Here is a 17,155-nt window from a genome sequence, read left to right as displayed (position 1 = left end):
CCCTTCTCTAGCAGGTTGAGAGTCATCCTCAAATAAAGAGCAGCCAAGGAGATGGATTTGGGCAGCACAGTGTCTGCAAATGATATTTTGATGAGATGATAGGAAAAAAAAATACCTTATGTTGGCACTTATGGACCCCTTCAGCCACTCTGATAATCACTGAAGGAAATAGGATATTGTAGTAACCGTCTGGCAAGTGCATGAAGAGCTGCAGTAAATCTTACCATTGTGTTTCTGCAGAAAGCCAATGACTTTTTCCAGCACAGTAGTTTTGTCCATTTTGCGGGTGTTGCCTGGAAGCATGGAGCTGAGCTCTTTGATGAGAACATTGAACTGATCGCGCCTCTTCTTCTCAGACTTGTTACGTGAAGCCCTGTAGACAGGGTTAAAAAAAAAGGATGAGCAGACCAAGAGGAAAAATCATCATGTACCTCCTCTTTGCAGTGTACACACATGGAAATTAACTTGCTGTGTGCCTCAGTATGTGAAGATTGACACTGGCCTCCAGCAAAGCTGCAGAGACAAGCAGGAGGTGACTGTTCCCACCTCCTGCTCTTGTCTTTGGGCCCCTCTTAGAGTCCAGCGGGGAGACGGAGGCTCTGCTTGCCCCTCTGTGCTGCCTCTAGGCACTCCGGTCGAGCCTATGAGGTCGGCATTAAGCCTGTAGGTGAAGGAGCTCTGTCCATCTCCTAGGCATGCGCAGGACCTTCAAAGTTCCCGCAGGCTCTGAGAAGGCACTCAGAGCAAGAAGAAATAGCAATATGGTGACAACAGTAAAATTGTCCATAAAGGAAAAGAGCGGGAACTGGTAAAACTATGGGTCATACCCATCTGTCCAGCCTTAACAGGAGACAGGGATGCCAGTACTGCAGCTCAGCCATTGCACTGGAGCTGGGTCCAGCTAGAGGGACCTGCCCGCTTTGGTCACAGGTCCTCTGGCTACCTCCAAGCTGGCTTACCGAGAGGAATCGGGCTGTTGTCTTCCAGTCATTAAGATCAGGGACCCGAGCAGAGGTTGCTGCAGCTCCCATCTAGTTCCTATGCCACCTAGTTCAGTCTCCTTTCCAAGATGACAAGGGCAAGCAGGAGGGAGGGCATCAGAAGGACTCATGCCAGCGTGGACGGGCTCTGAGGCTGAGGTGTGTTCCCAGACCTGGGGACTCAGAAGTGCTAGCAGGGGTCCCCGGCTTGCCCCTAAGCTCTGTGTGCCACTAGCAAATCACTTAAGGTCACGGTGCCCTGGCTCTTTAGGTGTAAAATGGGGACTCTTCAGCTTTCTTCGCCAGTCTTGTCTGTTTAGCCTGCAGACTCCTCAGAGAGACCCAGCTTCTGCTGCTGCATGTGCACTTTATTTTTTTTTTTTTAAATTATATGTCAACCTATACATGAGCAAGTATTTTCTGAATTGTTCCCATGAATATGACAATCATTCTACTTGGAGGGTATCACCCAGACTTCTGTAGCCATTTAAAAATAGAAATAAATATAAAATAATAATAATAATTCTTTTTTTAAAAATAAACAAATAAACAAATAATAATATAATAAATATAATAGAAATAAATAAGGTTTGTTTGTTCTTCTGAAAGGTCCTCAAGCAGACAAGATTTGCCTTGTTAATTACGTAAAGATCTAAAAATCTGGTTACATGTAGACAGGAAAGAAAAGCCAAGAGGCCAGTTCTCACTCTGAGTTTCCTGGTCCCAGATAACTCTGCTGTACCTCATAAGCAGCTCTGGATGCACACTGCTGAAAATCAGAGCAAAATTTAGCCCAGCATCTACATTCCCCCCCAAGGACCAGGATGGCAGTAAACATTTTTAGCAGAGAAATCACTGTGGAGGCTTCTGGATGTTACTACCGACAGAGGGGTAATTTTTGTTTGTCTTGCTCTCAACCCTGAACGCACTTGGAGATATACTGGATAGAAGCCAACACTTGATTATTTTACAGCTTTGAACACAAGAGATTGGGTGGATACTGCCTGACTGATTTCAGCCTGTTCTTATTACAGTGCAAAAGGCTGTCAGAACAAGATGTGAAAAGCTCCAGCCTTATCCTATTTCTGTACAGTTCAAGGGGACGTTAAGAACATCAACATTTTACTTCCTCATAATTCAATCCTCAGTTCATTTTAAGCTCAAAAGGTCTTGATCGCCCTGAAAATAAAATAAAACACCAGCCGTCTATAGGGAAAGTGTTGCTTTTTCCAAAAAAATAAAGATGCCTTGACAGAAATAGAAAGAATCTATTTTTAACACTTGACATTTTATTCACAAAGGAAATATAAAAACTCCTCTAGTGGAAATAACTCTACCAAGATCTGGATCGATGATCACTGTAAAATCTTAAAAAGGGGGAAAAAATGAGAAAAAAACCACAATTAGGTCATCTAAACTATCCCTGCACAGTTGTAAATGCTTTGTTCAGTCCAGTTGTAAATATCTTAAATAATGCAGTTTTCATCACTTCCCTTGGAAGATTATTCCCTAGCCTTGCTTACTTCACTGCTAGGGCATATCATTTATAGTAAGCCAAAACAGTCTCTGTCTTAATTCCATACTATTCGTCCCAGTTCTCCTCCCTCATTGCTACTCCAAAAAACCACAGTATATCCAGGGGGAAGAAGGAGACATAGTATGAATAAAATCTGGATTTTTAGTGAATACAGCTAAAGGCAATGCAGGACAGCTCAAATTCAGAATGATCAAAATCACCCATTTAAAACATGTTCTAAATAGCCATTTTCATTCTCTTATATAGTTGCTGCTTATTGTCTTAAAGAGAGACTGATACTTGCTGACTAGTAGCCATGACGTCTTGCTGATTTACAATGAAATGAAGCTTTACACTAAATTTCATATTTCTTTTTGCTGTCCAGTGGGATACACGATACATGCATCAAAGCAAGTAACTGTACCACATACCTTCATTCAGATTCTTAAATTTACTTTTTATTGGAGTGGAAAATGGCAGGTGATAGTCCTTATCTACTAAGCACTTTTTTATGGTTCACTTCAAGCAGGTTTTGTCTGCAATTTGTAATTCAATTGAATTGCAAAGAAATTATTTTAAAATAATTTACTATTAAAGCAAGCTAAAAGAAAAGAAGATAGAGAAAAAAGTGCACAAAGCATGCTTTTTGTTTAAAATTAATAAATCTATAAAACAAAGTAAGCCTTGTCTAGCAACAAAGACTTCAAAATGAAATGATGGTTTCTGATCTCCAGAAGATCAGAAGACCTCAAAGAGGTCTTCGATGCTCCCAAGTGTGGTGCCATCATATCCATATTTTAGTCCTCAGGTCTTTTGAGTGAAGTAGTGCCTTAGGCAGTCAGAGGATGCAGAATGGGGCTCAAAATAACCAGTGTCCTGAACGAAAAGCTATACATCTTGGCCAAGTACTGAACACTTGGCACAGGGGTGGGAGGGCAGGTTCCTCTCCTTGGGAGAGGATGGATCCACTTCTCATGTCTGTATAATACAACCTGTATTTACCTAATAAATTGCAGCAGATAGATAGTAAATGGTGTGCAACTATGTCTGTAACCTGAGAAACCCAGCTCCTGGCTTGGGTCCGTCCCCAAAGAGTTAGATGCAGAAATTTCCAGTCTCACCTACTTTTAACACAGAAAATGAAAGAAAAGAACAATTTTCTTGGCTTTTTTATCCCCTCTTGCATTTCTCAGCACTGAGGAACCTGGTTCTTATACCGAATAGAAAAAAAAAAACAAAGAAAGTGTTTCCCGACAGATGAGAAGTCCTTGGTTTTCAAGACACAACAGCAAAACGTTCAGGCAGTGGCTTGTCCCAGCTTTGACTCTCTTTAAAGTTTTGGAAGAAAACCTGTAGCTTTTAAATGAATCTGAATGGTTTTAGTATACTGAAGTAACTTTAGACTTCCATGAAGCCTCTCATGATTTCAAACTTAATTTCAATTTGGCTTTATTTCTAAAAAGCAGAATGTACTTAAATTGCAATTTAAAGAAGCGATTTCCTTTTCTCATTTTCAAAGTTACCATTTTTTTATCCACCTTGATAGAGGCCTGCCCCAGGGTTTGACAAAAATTCCCTCCAGGAACAAACGGCATGAAACCCATACCAGATGGCGATGACAATCACTGATAGCGAGGATACGTGTTATCCTATTTTTGTCCTATAAGCATCCGTTTAATGCGTTGGGTTGGTTTTTGTTTTTTTCCTTTTTGAACAATTAGCACACAAATATCTGGAAGAGAACCAGGCCGCCAGCGTGCGAAGCAGCCCCGGCGCGCGCGCCTTCGGAGGAGGGAGCAAAGGGGAACGGCTGAGCTCGGCTGCAGCCTGTGCTGACCTATATTGGTGAGAAAAAGCTGCGGGGAGGAAAGAAGCGGAGAAGGAATCAAAAGAGATGAAACCGGATCAACGACTTGTGCCTGGACTGGAAATACTCTCATTAGAGGGAACCGAGGGGAAAAACGCGGGCAACCCACGGCTCCCTCTAAAGCAATTAAACGGCAGGCTGCAGTATTGATAACGCGTCCGGAAAAAAAAGCCTCGAATGCTTCCAAACAGCTTTTCCGCAGATGCCAGTCAGATCTGACAGTTATTAAGAGTTTTATTGCCACAGGTCTTCTGCCTTGAAACACACCCTTTCCCTCCCCAGAAAGCGTTCAGAACGATTTCCCGCCAACCGGGACTTGATGAGGGAGTGCAGAATGTACATGAATAAAGGTTTGTGCCAGTTTAGGGCTGACACAGCACTTTTCGTGGTCTTTCTCTGCTCTGAAGGGAACTTCTGGGTGTTTTCATTACTGTGAGACAGGCATTGCTGAATAAATGATCATCATAAGGGGTAAACCCCCCACTTTTTTAGTTCTTTTCCTTTCGCAAAATGTTTTTCGTAAAAACCCCACATTTTAATACACTCGGGAAGCTCAGGTGATGTATTTATAGCGGCAGGAGTACATTGTTGGTTCTTCAGTTCTCATGTTCTGCAGTAACGTGAAGAAAATGATCAATGCCTTGGCTTTTTTGACATTTTCCACAGGAAACATTGCTACATTATTTTCTTCTTACAGTGTAGCCAAGAATAGGAATCTGTGAGATGGCAGTTTTTCAAGTTGTGCTTGGCTGTATTTTACTCTCTCTCTCTCTTTGATTAATTGATTATGGGTAAAACAGCTTCTGCAGCAACAAACAGTATCAAGCTCATCACAGGTTAAACAGAGAGTTATAAAAGAAAAAGTGCTCACCTCTTTGCCCTGTCTTTCTCATCTTCATCCATTAGATTGTCTAAGCAGGTTTTTCTGTTGAAGGAATGCAAGAATCATTATGAATTGTCATTTTGTTAGCTCTACTTGCAGGTTAATCTCAGAGTTGCTCTATTTCATTTTAATAACAGAGTGATGATATCCAGGTCAGATAAATGTGTCAGCAGTGCTTTATGCCACAGTCCTTGATTTTAGGAAACATCCATTGTGGATAATGTTATTCCTGAGCGTCACACTAGCCTTAGGGGCTCCAGCCAGAGATCAAGGCTCCCAGGCACAACATGGTGTGCCAGCACAGTACAAAACCAGCCACTTCTTGGGGGATTTTTTGGTGTGGAGGTTACTCTCCACAAACTTGCAGGCTGGATGAACCCTGTGGTCTGCCCAAATTGAAAAGGCATTTTCAGCACCCCCACGTTCCCCCAAAAGCCATCCCCAGCGCAAGAGCCGGCATCACCGATGCCTCCGACTTCTCAGATGCCGCTTCCTACTGGGAGGCTCTTCATCCTCCTCTGTGGGCCCTGACCCAAAGCCAAAAGAGACAGTAGTAACTCTACTGAATTACACCCCAAATTCAAGTGTCCTTATAAATCCCACTGCCTAAGCTGCACTGTGAAAAAACCCTCCCATAGCCCAGACAGACCATCTGCCTGGCCCTGCCGGCACCGAGCATGGGGACTGCACCATCCCCGTCACTCTTTTTGCTAATCTTCACCAAAATGTTGTGACCTGCCGTCAGGTTTATAGTCCAACTGCTCCGGCAGTTTGAGCTGCAAGGAGAAAGTACTCTGAGCACAAGATGTGTTCATAAAACCATAGAGTAAAAGGGGGTAAACTGGGTAAATTAAGTAAATTTGTGTAGGCAAGGAGAAGGGAAAAATGCAAGAGCAGCCCAACTGAAGGCTGAGATCCTCAGAAACACTTGTCGCCAGCTCACTGCCCACCCTCCTTTGCTCCGTGGCTTTGTGAGAAAGCGATGCTTGAGCTGTAACTGCTTCAGCCCGAGGAGGAAGCCCTGTGCTGCTGCAGCCTCTCACGGCACCTCGCGCCCATGCCTAGAACAAAAGCCGCGTGCTGCTGCACCCCACACAAATATTTTCCGAACCGGCAGCACAATGCCGCTGCAAACCCTGGATATTGCCAAAGCATCATTTTCAAAGCAGTGGTGTAATGACAGGCAATGATAACATTCATTTTCAAAAATTAATGTTTCTCATTTAATGAGTCCTCAACATGTAAGAGATGAATAAAATTGGAGGGGGGGGAGGAGGGAAGTTAATTGCTAGGCATTATTTAAGCCCATGGTATTTTCCACATATGAGTCACACATAAATTTGCCTGTTTAAAGAACATTTTATGAAAAAAACAGGAGTGAAAACTTATTGGTAGTAAGAATAGTGGATAAATTCCCTCCTTCTGCTACTAGTTCTCTAACAGCAATATTCTACCTGCTCATTACTCAACAGTTAGCTAAGAACATGAAACCACCCTGTAATTTTTTATCAAATAAAAGAGTAATGAGGAATTAAAGCCACAGGTCACTGATTGGAGGGTAAAGCTACTACTTCATGGCTTTCAGCTCAGTGATGGAGGAGCATAAATAGGAAATATGAAGGCCGAGGGACTGGCTTTTTTAGTCATAACTGGCAAATTTAAGATGCTGAATTCTATTGTACAGAACAAAATAACAAATAATACCATGTAGTTTTTAGATGTTTTTTCAGATATTTATTTGGCCTTGCAAAACAGCCAAGTCAGCCATATCACAATCCATATTTTAGACTAGGAAAATCTATAGATTCAGTAAAATTTTATTTATCAGTGTTTTACAAATACTTTAGGTAGTTATTTGCCCAGTCCCAGAATCAGACTGCTAGCCCAACAAGTGCGTTTTCAAAAAATTCAGGCTAAAATGTAGTGACAAAATTCAGTGGGTTTTGTTGTTATTTGCTCACTTATTGCAACCAAAATGTTCACCTATGTTATTAAAGAATAAAGAAGGCATAATTAATAAGGCAAGGGTTAGCATTTAGGATATTGCTGTCTTTTTTTGCTAGACCTTTGCTCAAAATGCTCTGTTGCATGCACCTTTGTTGAATCTAGGGTATGACAAGCAAAATAGGGCAGTGTCAGCAGAAGAAGTCGCTTTCTCTGAATCCCTGAAGGTATTCCTCTGCTGCACCATGGCCTCCTCTGGTGGTAACAGATTCCCAGTAGAAAGCAGGAATATGGGGATGAGAGCTCTGGGTGGCTCTGAGGAAGGATGGGGGTGGATGGGGCAGTCAGCATCAGTGCTGCTCAGCCCTGGCTGGTTTGGAGAGGCACAATGTACCTAATGGAAAGGGGCTTCCTACAGCTGTACCTTATAAACCATCAAGGAATTATACTGCTGGGAAGCCTCTACCCTTGTGAGAGAGCAACAGGTCTAACTGGTCTGTTCTGCCAAGGATTTGGCTAGATCTGTAAAGCAATTCATGGCCAGCTTCCAGTAAGCAAGGTTTCTCACTGACTGACATGAAATTCTGGACCTGCTGTGCTGTTGCTAGTGTTAGACAATATCTAATTGTCATTTTGCTTCTGTTTGCTCACACGGCAAAATCTCCAGAGCATCGTAAGCATTGCTAACAGCATTTGCCAGTACATATGTACCATATGAAATTAAAACTGTTCTCAATAAAATATATACTGCAGAGTATACAACTGCTGCGAACTGGTACTGCCATCCCTCTCCTGAGGCTTACACCTGGAGGAGAAACCCATGGCATGGAGCTTAGGTATGTGCTTAGTGCAACCTGCTTGCTTTATGTTATCCTCTCAGTCCCTCAGCTGGGAGGGTCCCAAACAGCAAACTGGAAATCTGCTCTCTCATCCCTGTCAGTGCCTGGTTTAGGAGGCAATTCTGGCTCATTGCATTGATGGAGGCAGGCAGTAAACGCCATGGCTCTGTGCCATGGTTCCCCTGCAAGGAGGTGACATAAAAAAACAAGTGGCACAAGGATTTCATGAAATTTGAACAATCCTTTCATGCTAACAAAGAGAATTTGGAAACCTATGGGTAACAACACCACATGATGTAACTCCTGTTGATGCAGTATTTAATAGTGACAGTTAGATTTGGAGCTTCATTAATATCATCATTATCGACACAGAGTGAAGAGACTATCACTCAAAAAGAGGGGAACCACCTGGAGTAAGGAGGAGAAAGCTCATGTACTTCCATCAGGGTGGTACTCAGACAGACACACAGAAAGACGCATACCCACAAGCAGGGAAGAGTGGCATTTTGGAAACAAAAGACTGGCTAAAACTGTTAACCGTGTTCCCCTGGCTTAGTTATCAGATGGAGAATTATAGCATAAACATCCCCCCCACATTCATTCATACAATGAATAGTTGCTCAGGAAAGAAGTAATTTAGGCAGAGTGCCAGCTCGCTCCAGGGACTCTCCAGAAGAAAGGCTGCACATGTTTATTTTGATACAGTCTATTCCCAGTGGACACAGAGCTTGCACTATAAAATTCATCTGGCACTGATCACCTTATCCTGTGCTAGAAACATGTTTTTTAGCAAGTTAAACTACTACTCTTCTACACGGGTGAGGTTGGTTTCTCTCCTTCCTGCCCTACTCCTCATATGGATATGCTATAAAATGACTGGCACTCAAATGTAAGTATATCAGCTGTTGCTTTCCCACTAAGTTGCCACGTGGCCCACTAATCTCAGTTCCTACAAATCAGCCTGACATTTAACAAGAATTTTTAATCATATTCGTTTAACTCAGCTGAATTAAATCAGAGACATAAATTTCTTTTAGAGGTCCTGGGATGTGCCTGGGGAAGCCTGGTGAGAAATCACACTGCTTGTGCTCCTCTGGCCTTGTGTTGGGCAGCTGGGGGGAAAGACTGGGCTTTTCCTCCCCTTCCCTCTCTGGCATGGTGGGGTGTCTGCCTCCACCACCCCACAGGCTTGCCTGGGGTATTCAGCCACTCGTCCTGTACAGGGTGTGCTCGGCCCTGGGGAGAGGGGTGCTGCCCGCCATGCCCTGGTGTTGCTTCCCATCCACTACAGATATACCTCAGCCGTCCCTCGGACCTCACCCTCAGCCCGCTTAGGACACTGGTACAATACCACCATCCTAAGTAAAGATGATGATATTGCACTTGGAGAACAGTCCTCTCACAGACAGGGGATGGGCAAGGGTTGTATGGAAAATTGGGACACTGCGAAGAAGCATTTGAACTACCTCCTGACCTCTGGGCAGACCCGCCCCAACACTTTATCTTTGTGAAAAGGGAAGAAAAAGAGCAACAGGGTGGGGGGTAGACGTGCTCCCGTGCCTTCCAGACACATCGCTCAGCCTCCTGTTCCCACCTCTGCTGAGCGTTACTTCTGCAAGACGCTGAGCGCTGCCTCAACAGGGAGTTACTCTCCAGTTCCCTCTTCGAAGGGGAGGAAAAAGGCTGTTAGCGAAGATCTCGGCATTATAAAGGAGGCATGCGGGTATATTCGGTGCTTCGGGATTTAAAGGTCAGATCCACCCATGCACGGCATCCCGTGCATAGTGAGTAGGATCAAAGACATTGGAAGAAGGCACCGAAGGGGAGTACAGGCTCTGGGCGTGAGCCGGGGGGGGACAGTTTCTGGCCACCCACTAGCACAGGGGACAGTGTGGCTGGGTCGCTCCACTGGCACCGCTGCCAGGTCCCCTGCCTGGGGATGATGGACAAGGTCTGATGGGCACTGTGGCCGGACGATGGTGGTGTCCCACGGGTGCTCCACAGCCTGGGTTAGATGGGTGCTTGCAGCTGTACAGCGCTAGCAGCTGTACCCCCTTCTTCTCAGCTAAGGCAGAGCTCTGAAATGAAGTAATCCACACTAACAAGTAAAGTATTTCCCTTCCAAGCCTTGCTGGGGGGCAAAGAGAAAGATTAGCAAATGGGAAGTGGCAGGAAAGGTCACAGGGTGACAGGCAAGAAGTGACCATCTGATCATTTTAAAAGCCTTGTTTCATGTTTCTCTGACATGGATGAAGCACTCGGATATCCCACCATGAGAGCTATGGCACGAGCACACACAAGAAGGATTTGTATAAACACAAATCAGAATAAATCAACAGATTCATAGACACATCAAACTGAACTGCACCCCTCCATCCTTATTTGTCAGAGTAAACCTATGAACTGTTACAAGAACATGCTGCAGTCCATAACTAAATACAGCACAATCACAGCTGTAGCAATGAAAATTGATATATCAAAATGTAAACAGAGTAGCCTTAAGAAAACTTAAGACAAGATAATAAAAAAATCACTTTCCTGATGATATACATTGTTATTTGAGAAGGGACTGTGACTTTTCAGTGGGAGAATGGCAGTCTGCAGTTACCACGGGTCATGTAATGACGCGATTGTTATGGGAATTACTGTTTTTATGAGTAAAGGAAAAATCCAGTAGCATAGTAAGTGTCCAGCTTTAGAATTACAACTATTTTTGCCTGACAGTGTGCAGCTTAGTCTCCCTGCATTCAGTAGATTACTACATTTTTGTTTACACTAGAGAAGAGGTTGTTTAGAGGCTTCTGAAAAAGAAAAGAAGAAAACTTTTTGAGAAAATATTGGACTTCATGAACTTCATGGGCTTCTCTATATTTCTTACATATGAGTACAGTGAATCTTTAGATGGTAATGGGCTTAAAGCAAAACAGACATTAAAAAAATCCAAATGTGGACAATGAAAATGATGGCATTTGACATAAATTAATGCTTCACTCTTCTGAACAGGGGATGGCAGGGAGATGCTCAAAGGTAATGCAGCTAAGTATTATGAGATCATGACGAAGAGAAGTAAAGGCTCTGAACTTATTCTGGGTTTATTCTTTACATTATTCCCATTTAATGGGAAGCGGTATTCTTTTCTGTAGGTCAGAAATGTTGGTCCTATTGCTGTGTGTTATTTGACAGCTTCCCCTCCTCTAGCCCAGTACCAGCTGAATTTTAGGGTGAGTTGCCTGTGAAGCCTCTATGGATGTGGTGTAATTTGCATCAGTTTAAGTCAGGAAAGAGACAGCTGACATCACCAGTGCCGTGCTGGAGCGTGGCCAGGGTAAGTAAGAGGCGTCCTTTATCTCTAGCTTGTGAGCAACGCGGAAAGTTTGTGCGGCGCTTGGGATCTCTGATGAAGATCAGTACATACATGCTCGTTATCTTCCTTATTATTATTACTGAATGACTAAAGCCATTCAGACTTCAGTGAACAGACTAAGTGAATCCCTGGGTTCAACCACTGCTCGGCTCTCCCCTTGCACGGCTGGAAACAGAAAGGCAAACAAATTAAACTAACATTAATCATCAAAGACTGCCATCTGTATAACTCGGAGCACTTCTCCGCGTGCCCATCCCCTTCCAGCAATGCTAAACAGGATTAGCCTTCCGTGGGCGGATGGGGAAAGTAGGTCAGTTTGGTAACATTGCTGCATGTGATGAACGGAGGATGTGACTGCAATGGTCTGCCAGCAGCCCTCTTGCCTTCTGAATGGACCGTGGCGATGAAGCACCTGGGCATGTCATGAGGAGCATGAGGTGGCTCAGACCCCTGCGGCCCTGCACGACGACACCTGCCATTTGTAGAAGCAGGGGTTTTGCAAAGCCTGGCTGGTGCATTGGAGTTAATGGGTGCATTTCAACAAGGAAACTGAGGCACGGGGCAGCTAAAGGCTTAGTTATCGCTAGTTTGTGCACAGCCAAACATTTGTCAAAGCTTATGCATGAGCAAAGTGGCAAGGGATGGTAAATCATCTGGTGGAGGTATTGTCTTTCTCTATTGACTTTATTGGGTGTGTAGGGATGCTGGCAGGAAAGCCAAAGCTCACCTATAGTTGACACTTGCAGGACACGTCAAGGGCAACAAGAAGAGCTTCTGCTGCTACATCAGTAGTAAAAGGTTTGTCGTGGTTTAACCCCAGCCAGCAACTAAGCACCACGCAGCTGCTCACTCACTCCCCCCCACACAGTGGGGTGGGGGAGAAAATCGGGAAAAGAAGTAAAACTCCTGGGTTGAGATAAGAACGGTTTAATAGAACAGAAAAGAAAAAACTAATAATAATAATGATAACACTAATAAAATGACAACAGTAATAATAAAAGGATTGGAATATACAAATGGTGCGCAGTGCGATTGCTCACCACCCACCGATCGACGGCCACCGATCGACGACCGAGCGATGATCCCTTGCCCCCACTCCCCCAGTTTCTATACTACATGTGACGTCACATGGTATGGAATACCCCTTTGGCCAGTTTGGGTCTGTCCTGGCTGTGTCCCCTCCCAACTTCTTGTGCCCCTCCAGCCTTCTTGCTGGCTGGGCATGAGAAGCTGAAAAATCCTTGACTTTAGACTAAACATTACTTAGCAACAACTGAAAACATCAGTGTTACCAACATTCTTCTCATACTGAACTCAAAACATAGCACTGTACCAGCTACTAGGAAGACAATCAACTCTATCCCAGCCGAAACCAGGACAAGGTTGAACAAGGAAAGTGCGGGATGGCAGCAGTATTGGGGGTGGGTGGGGAGGTGAATTAGTGACAGTAAACACAGGTAAGGCTGAGGTACTGATGCCTTTTTTGCTGCAGTCTTCACCAGGAAGGTCTCCCAGACCTCTGTGTTGGAGGCAGGGTCAGGGAGGAGCAGAAGGACCAGCACTGGGTGAGGGTCAACTCAGGGAACTTGAGGGAGCTTGAGGGAAGTTGACCTGTACAAGTCGATGGGGCCCGACCACCTGCCTCCATGAGTGCTAGGAGAGTTGGTGGTGTCCGTGCTAGACTGATCTCTCTCATCTTTGAGAGGTCGTGGAGACAGGGGAGGTCCCTGATGGCTGGAGAAAAGCAAATGTTGCCATTAAAAAAGGCCAAAAGGGTGATCCAGGGAGCAACAGACCAGTCAGCCTCACTTCAGTCCCTGGGAAATCATGGAGCAAGTCCTCTTGGAGCACACCTCTGGGCACATGAAGGAGAAGGTGATCAGAAACAGGCAGCATAGATTTACCAAGAGTGACCTGACTGCCTGCTATGATGAAATGACAGGATCTGTGGATTGGGAGAGAGCAGTGGATGTCATTCATGTCGGCTTCATGCTCAAAGGCAGGGCTGTCGTCATGGGGGAGACACAGAGAGGCTGGAGGAAAGGGCTCACAGGAACTTCATGAAATTCAACAGGGACAACTGCCAAGTCCTGCACGTAGGAATGAAGTGCCTTGGGCTCTGATACAGGCTGGGGATGGACTGACCAGGGAGCAGCTCTTCAGGAAAGGCCCTGGGAGTCCTGGCAGGCAGCAGGCAGGGTGCTGTGCATGAGCCAGTGGTGTGCCTTGGTGACGAGGACGGCCAACAGCACCCTGGGCTTCATGGACAGGAGCACAGCCTGATCAAGGGAAGGGATTATGCCCCTTGACTCAGCACTTGTTAGACCACATCTAGGGTAGCGTGTCCGGTTTTGGCCCCCCCAGCACAGAAAAGATATAGATTAACTGGAGGGAGCTCAGCAGAGAGCCCCCAGTGTGGTGCCTTGCGAGGAGGGGCTGGGGTAGCTGGGCTTGTTTGGTCTGGACAAGAGATGGCTTTGGGGACATCTAACACTCCCCCAATGCCTACAACAAGGGGTCAATGAGGAGCCAGAGCCAGACTCCTCATGGTGGTGCGGGATGGGAGAGTGAGAAATAATGGGCATAAATCCCATTGATTTATGGGATCAATGATGAGAGGAGAAACTTCTCCATGAGGACAGCCAGGCAGTGGAGCAGGCTGCCCGGACAGGCTGTGCCATACCCATCCTTGGAGGCTTTCAAGACCTGACAGAGCAAAGCCCTGAGCAACCTGGTCTGACCTCAGACCTGGCCCTGCTTTGAGCAGGAGGTTAGAATGGAAACCTACTGAGGTCCCTTCAGCCTGAACTGTCCTGTGATTCTGGATCTACTGAGCTAGCTATCACCTGGAGCATCCGAAGCATATCAGCCACCCTGAATTAGTTCCTATATTATATATGGTCCTGAAATCTATTTTATTATGCTTTTGCTCTTCTGTGCTACAAATAGCTTGTGCACTGTCTCCCTTACACTGACATCCCTCCTGCTTTATAAATCTGCCATCTAGGAGAAAAGAATACGAGATACACATCTTAATATTGTATGTCTGTATGTCAGGTGTCTGTCGTGTCACTTTTAGATGTTAATTTAAAAAAACATTCACTTTATGACAGAATTAGCAAAAAAAGAAGAAAAATGCCTCTCATGAGAATGGCCCTTGACTGCAAAACTTGTTATTCTTCTCTGCTTCTCATGTTCTTAATCTGTTTTAGGTATTTATAAAACTTTAATCCTCATAGTATCAGAAGTCCCAAATGTACAAAGACTTTAACATGTGCTTAACTCTATACTGCTACAAGAAGTCCCTCATGTATGCGTATCTTTGCAAAATCCAGACCTAAATGTAGAGATATTGCAGCACAGATTATTTTGTAATTATTAGCTCTGAAATCTTCCCTTGAAAATGGTTGCAGTTATAAAGTATTTTCAGTTATAAGAATCTGTTGACGTTTATTTGCTTCTGCAAATATTTAAATAAGTAGAATAATATAAAATCTGACCTATGATCTTCTGACAGTCAAATGCTCAGCCAGTACAGGCAAACTGGCAGAATGTGCGAGTATAACACTATAAAGATCTATTTGTCAAAAACTCAAGGACTGTTGTTTTGTTTGGCACGAAATACCTGGGAAACACCAACACAAGCACAAAATCAGTCTTCTTCGATGGGACTGTTGTCAAAGTAGCTCTGTTTTTTTTTTCTGGCAGAAATAGTCTTGACAAGATCCTTTTAATCCTTTCCATCTAATTAAACAGGCTACAGCAGCACTGGAGTATAAATCAAGATGCCCAGGAGCTGACATAGGTTGGTCTCATTCCCCCCACTCGTTTTTTGTTTGTTAACCATTTATGGATGGTTCTCAAAGAACCAAATTACTCTTCTTTTAAAAGCTCTGGGCCTGGAAGTAATTTTGCAAACAGCAGAATAAATTACTGCAGAAAGGAATTCTGAATTTTTGACAGTGCTGTCAAATTAATTGTCATGATTTACACCAGCTGCGATGGTGTCCTCTCCATACATAAGATGCTGAAATAAGAGGCTACACGTTTCTGTGGAGATTTCAGCAGGAAAGCTGAAACTAAACATGAAGCCAAATTTCCTTCTAGTTTTAAGCACCTAACCTGATGTGGCAGCTCCCTTTCCATTGAGCAGGACCTGGGGTGAAGGACTGTCCTCTGTCAGTGTCCTTGCCTTCTCCCCACCCCAGTGGGACCTTGCTTGCTTCTTCAACCAGCAAGAACCAGTGGGCCCAGCTCCAAGGAGTGGACTGGGACTTGAGCCAGGCAGCGAGTGCTCTCCTTGGCCTTCCCCATCCTCATGGGCATCTCAGCGTGGGGACTCATGGGGACGCAGCTGCTCTGCCATCGATGGGGGCTGGAGGTGGGAGGTGTGGGGGGAAACGCGACCGCCCCTGCAGAGAGCCTGCAAGAAGCAACAACTTCCCTGCCCTGTGCAAGAGGCAAAGCTGTGGCCTAAATCTGCTGCTGTGCAGGGGAAAAAAATCCCTATACAATATAAAGAAATAAATACAGATATCAACACCAATAATCCCATCTCTTTTGTGTTAACAGCTTGATAACATATCTGCTTATAACTCACACACTGCACTAAATTTTCTGCTCTATAGTAACTATCATATTCCTGTCAGCAGAACTAAATATTTAATCATCTGGGGAGATGAATCATGAAAATCTGTTTTGGGGAGATATTTTTAAACGGACAATTTGTTGTCATTTAATTTTGAGAACTTGCTGTCTTTCTCTTCTCAGGAGGGACCCTGCAAGCCTGTGGCCATACGGACTATTGCTCTGCACAGCTTGCTGTCTCCCTTGCAGGTGAACCATGTAACCTACGGGGGTTTAAGGTCATTTCTGACAAGACCAAGGCAGGAGGGTGCAGTCAGCTCAGGTTTTGGCTGAGCACCACTAAGCCTAAAGACACAGGGAGGTCAGAGACACACAACCTGCCTGGTTGCATGGCACTTTGTGGACGAATGGTCTCCAGTTGCATGCAGTCCCCCAAATTTGTGTCTGAGTGCATAAACATGCCGAGAGTTCAGACACAGCATCAGACCAAGTTTGCACCTGTATTTTGCACCACCTTGAATGTTTATGCCTTTGAGTCCCTCCTATCTCAGGCTGAGCCACGCTCCAGCTGTGGTGCCGGCACGTCCTCACCGATGTGCGAAGTGCCGCTGTTCTCAGCCTCTTCATGCTACCATTTTTACAATGATAAAGTTTCTCCAGCATGATGTAAAATTCAAATCAGGTTTTACAAAATGAATCTCTAAGGAAAAAGGATAATTATTAAAGAGCTTCATTAGTGCTTTGCAATCTTAATTATGATAATTATATTTTTGTAGCTAATATAACTGAACTCCTGCTTTTAAATCCCATTAATGAGCATTTTTAATCCTTCTCCTACTGGGCCAACAAAACCATAATGTTGAACTTTATATTTACACAGGGCACTGTTTTTAATAAAAACGATGCACTGTTTACTGAGGATTTCCATTCCCTTTTATCTGCGCTTTGAAGGTGCACCTTCTCCCAAGACGCAAGAAATGAAGAAGAGCAAAGATGAATTCAGCAGCTTGGGCTAGATTTCCCTTCCTGGCAACAAGAGGGCACAGTCCCTGCACCAGGATGGCAGCTGCCTGTGGATATTGGCTGCCATCAGGGAAGCCTGTGACACCGCTGCTCCCTTGGAAGCACAGATTTAAAGCTCTTTTCCTGAACAGCCCAAGGGCTGAGCTTCACCC

The 17,155-nt window shown here is 44.6% G+C and overlaps 1 protein-coding gene across 3 annotated transcripts in view; it reads right to left on the bottom strand.

Moving 5' to 3' along the window:
• Positions 1-17,155, bottom strand: part of NPAS2 (neuronal PAS domain protein 2) — a 108,269-nt gene that overhangs the window by 50,672 nt on the left and 40,442 nt on the right. For all 3 annotated transcript variants that reach the window (XM_052773904.1, XM_052773903.1, XM_052773901.1), the window contains exons 2-3: positions 5,235-5,288; positions 225-373 (exon numbers count right to left, since the gene is read on the bottom strand). In XM_052773904.1, the coding sequence (XP_052629864.1) occupies positions 225-373; positions 5,235-5,288 (203 nt within the window). The remainder of the gene's footprint in view (positions 1-224; positions 374-5,234; positions 5,289-17,155) is intronic.

This window comes from Harpia harpyja, chromosome 22 (genome assembly GCF_026419915.1).
Source record: "Harpia harpyja isolate bHarHar1 chromosome 22, bHarHar1 primary haplotype, whole genome shotgun sequence".
NCBI lineage: Eukaryota > Metazoa > Chordata > Aves > Accipitriformes > Accipitridae > Harpia > Harpia harpyja.
Note: the sequence above shows the minus strand (reverse complement) of the source record. Positions and strands in the feature narration are given on the sequence as shown.